The sequence below is a fragment of the Arachis ipaensis genome, chromosome B09 (genome assembly GCF_000816755.2).
Source record: "Arachis ipaensis cultivar K30076 chromosome B09, Araip1.1, whole genome shotgun sequence".
NCBI classification, from domain to species: domain Eukaryota; kingdom Viridiplantae; phylum Streptophyta; class Magnoliopsida; order Fabales; family Fabaceae; genus Arachis; species Arachis ipaensis.
The window spans coordinates 143,179,237-143,181,904 of record NC_029793.2 but is presented as its reverse complement, the minus strand read 5'-3'; the positions used below and the strand labels follow the sequence as shown (position 1 = coordinate 143,181,904).

The 2,668-nt window shown below is 37.5% G+C and overlaps 1 protein-coding gene across 1 annotated transcript in view; it reads right to left on the bottom strand.

Moving 5' to 3' along the window:
- Nucleotides 176–2,668, bottom strand: part of LOC107616178 (alpha-xylosidase 1-like) — a 5,121-nt gene continuing 2,628 nt past the window's right edge. Inside the window, exon 3 of the mRNA XM_021111037.1 lies at nucleotides 176–2,219. Within this exon, the coding sequence (XP_020966696.1) occupies nucleotides 301–2,219 (1,919 nt within the window). The 3' untranslated portion in view covers nucleotides 176–300. The remainder of the gene's footprint in view (nucleotides 2,220–2,668) is intronic.

The window sequence follows — 2,668 nt, the reverse complement described above, 5'->3', positions numbered from 1 at the left end:
TAATTTTTAAAATGGTATTAAATATTAATGTTATAATTTTTTATAAATTAAAAAATTACTTATAAATTTATCCAAACTGACCCAAAAAACACCTTAAGCTTTCATTTAAAAAAAATTGATGTCTATAAAAATTGTGCCTAATTTGTCTACAAATAAAAAAAATATAAGGTGGGACTCACCTATTTATGTTTAAATTTCATAAGCAAAATTTAGGCAGCATAAAAGATACCTTTGTTTTATTACATGAATATTAGATAAGGCATTCGACCACAATAGTATCTCAAAATTAATCCCAATAAATCACCCCATCTTCCAAGTCAAAGAAAAGTTTTTACCAACAGGGATATTCAAGCCCTTCAACTCTACCATTATCTCTCTCTTATTTTTCCCATCTCTCTGATCATACAAGTACCTTTGTTCTGTTGTGTAAACTTTCACATTTGAGACACTTGTCAATGGTTCCTCATCTATCATAACTGTGTGTAATGCTCCACCTCCATTTAATCCCAACACGCTAATCTTGTCAATGATCCAACCTTTATCTAAAGCATACTTGCCTCCTTGAACTTGTGACCAAACTTTCACAGTTTTTTCTCTAACAGATGCATGGAAATCAATGTAAGTTGAATAACCATTTGCAATCTTCATCTCTGGCAACTCATCATCATCAAGGAAGAGGTTCCCTTGAGCTTCTCCATCATTTGCTCCTGCTGGGAATGTCACAATAAGGCTGAAGGGTGTCATTCTAGCATCCTTAGAAACCATTCCACCCTGTTGCATTGGAATAATGGCATTCTGATACAAATGCACATTCACCACATTCAAAGGTGCATCAAGTGTAACATAAGTCCCCTCTTTTGACACAATGGAATATGTCAAATCAAACAAACTATACCATGTGCCAGGTGGAAACAATGCTCTGACTTGTGTATTTCCTTGCTCAAGCACTGGAGAAATCATGACACTGCTCCCAAGCAAGAACTGTGTGCTGAGGCCGTAACACTCAGTGTAAGATGGAAATGAGAAGAAAAGAGGCCTTGCAATTGGGGCACCACTAACATGAGCCTCATAGTTGAGGGTGTACAGATACGGAAGAAGCTTATACCTCATACCTAAAGCATTTCTAGCAGACTTAGCTACTGAATCCCAAAGATAAAGCTCTTGTCTTGGGGAAATGTAGCTTGAATGATCCCTTGAGAAAGGGTAGAAAGCACCAACTTGAATCCACCTATTGCAAAGCTCTTCAGTGTTTACCAACAATGTTAGATTTTTGGTACCATCTATTTCTAAGCTCTTGGGATAGAAACCACATATATCAGAACCAACCATTGGGATCCCAAAGATTCCAAAGTTGAGAATAGAGGATATGGTGTACCTTAAATCCTCCCATGTGCCCTTATTATCACCTGTCCAATGTGCAGCATATTTGCCAGAACCTACAAATGTAGAGCGAGACAAAATAAAGGGCCGTTTTCCTTGAAGCCCTTGAAGGGCCTTGTGAGTTGCAATGGCTTGTGAGAAACCATAGAGACTGTGAGCATCATACTCCTTAACTCCATTATAGTGAACAGCACTTGTGGCCACAGTTTTCAAGCCTATTGGAGCTTCAACTCTTCTAGCATTGATCTTGTAAGGAGGATCATCCCAACGTGTGGCAGTGACGTTTGTGCAATCTAAGCAACATGTTGGGTTTGGTCGACCTCCAACTATTGGAATGGGACAAACCCTTCCCACTGAAACTTTGCACTTGCCAGTGCAAAAGTTGGAAACTTCATTCATGTCAATCCAAAGGCCATCAACGGGTACAAGTTCATGGAAGCGACGAATCTCATCACCCCACCATGAAACTGTTTTTGGATTCAAGAAATCTGGGAAGTACACTGCTCCTGGCCACACTTGACCCATGTAGGGTTGACCTTCATACTTGATGAAAACATCATTGGCCATTCCTCTTTGGTATACGCCATAACTTGTGTTAACAGCAATTCCGGGATCAACGATCACAACGTATTTCATGCCAATGCTGTGTATCTTGTCCAAGAACTCTAGAAGCTTCGGACGCGGGAAGTTCACTGGATTCAGCGTGAAGTCCTTGTGGCCATCCATGTGATCATCGTCGGTCCATATCACATCAAGCGGGATCTTTGCCTTTTGGTAATTCTCCACAACATATTCTAGAACTGATACGTTGTGATATCCCCATCTGCATTGGTGGAATCCTGTTCTTGCCCAATAACACAAAAAGCAATCTTAGTCAAACCTAGCAAGATCATACAATTATATAAGCAATAACTTATGTAAACATGTCTTCTTTTTTTAATAACTGCCACATGCATACGTTGTTAAATTTTTTTATTGTTTGTACTTATTTGGCCTTACATGAGATAGATACTTTCCTTTTTCTGATGAAATATGATATATTAAATTTCATACTTGACTTTATTCAAGAATGCAAAAAAATTGTATGAAGTTTCACCATTCATTAATGTGACGACATATGTTGCTGTTTAGGGTGAAAGATCTTCAAAGGCATAATAAGTAGACATGAAATTTTGATAAGTAAACATTCACGGTTAAGTATATACCAAAAACTAACTAGCTGCTTAGAATACAATTTAAAATACATAATAACTTAAACAGTATATATATATATATATATATATGATGA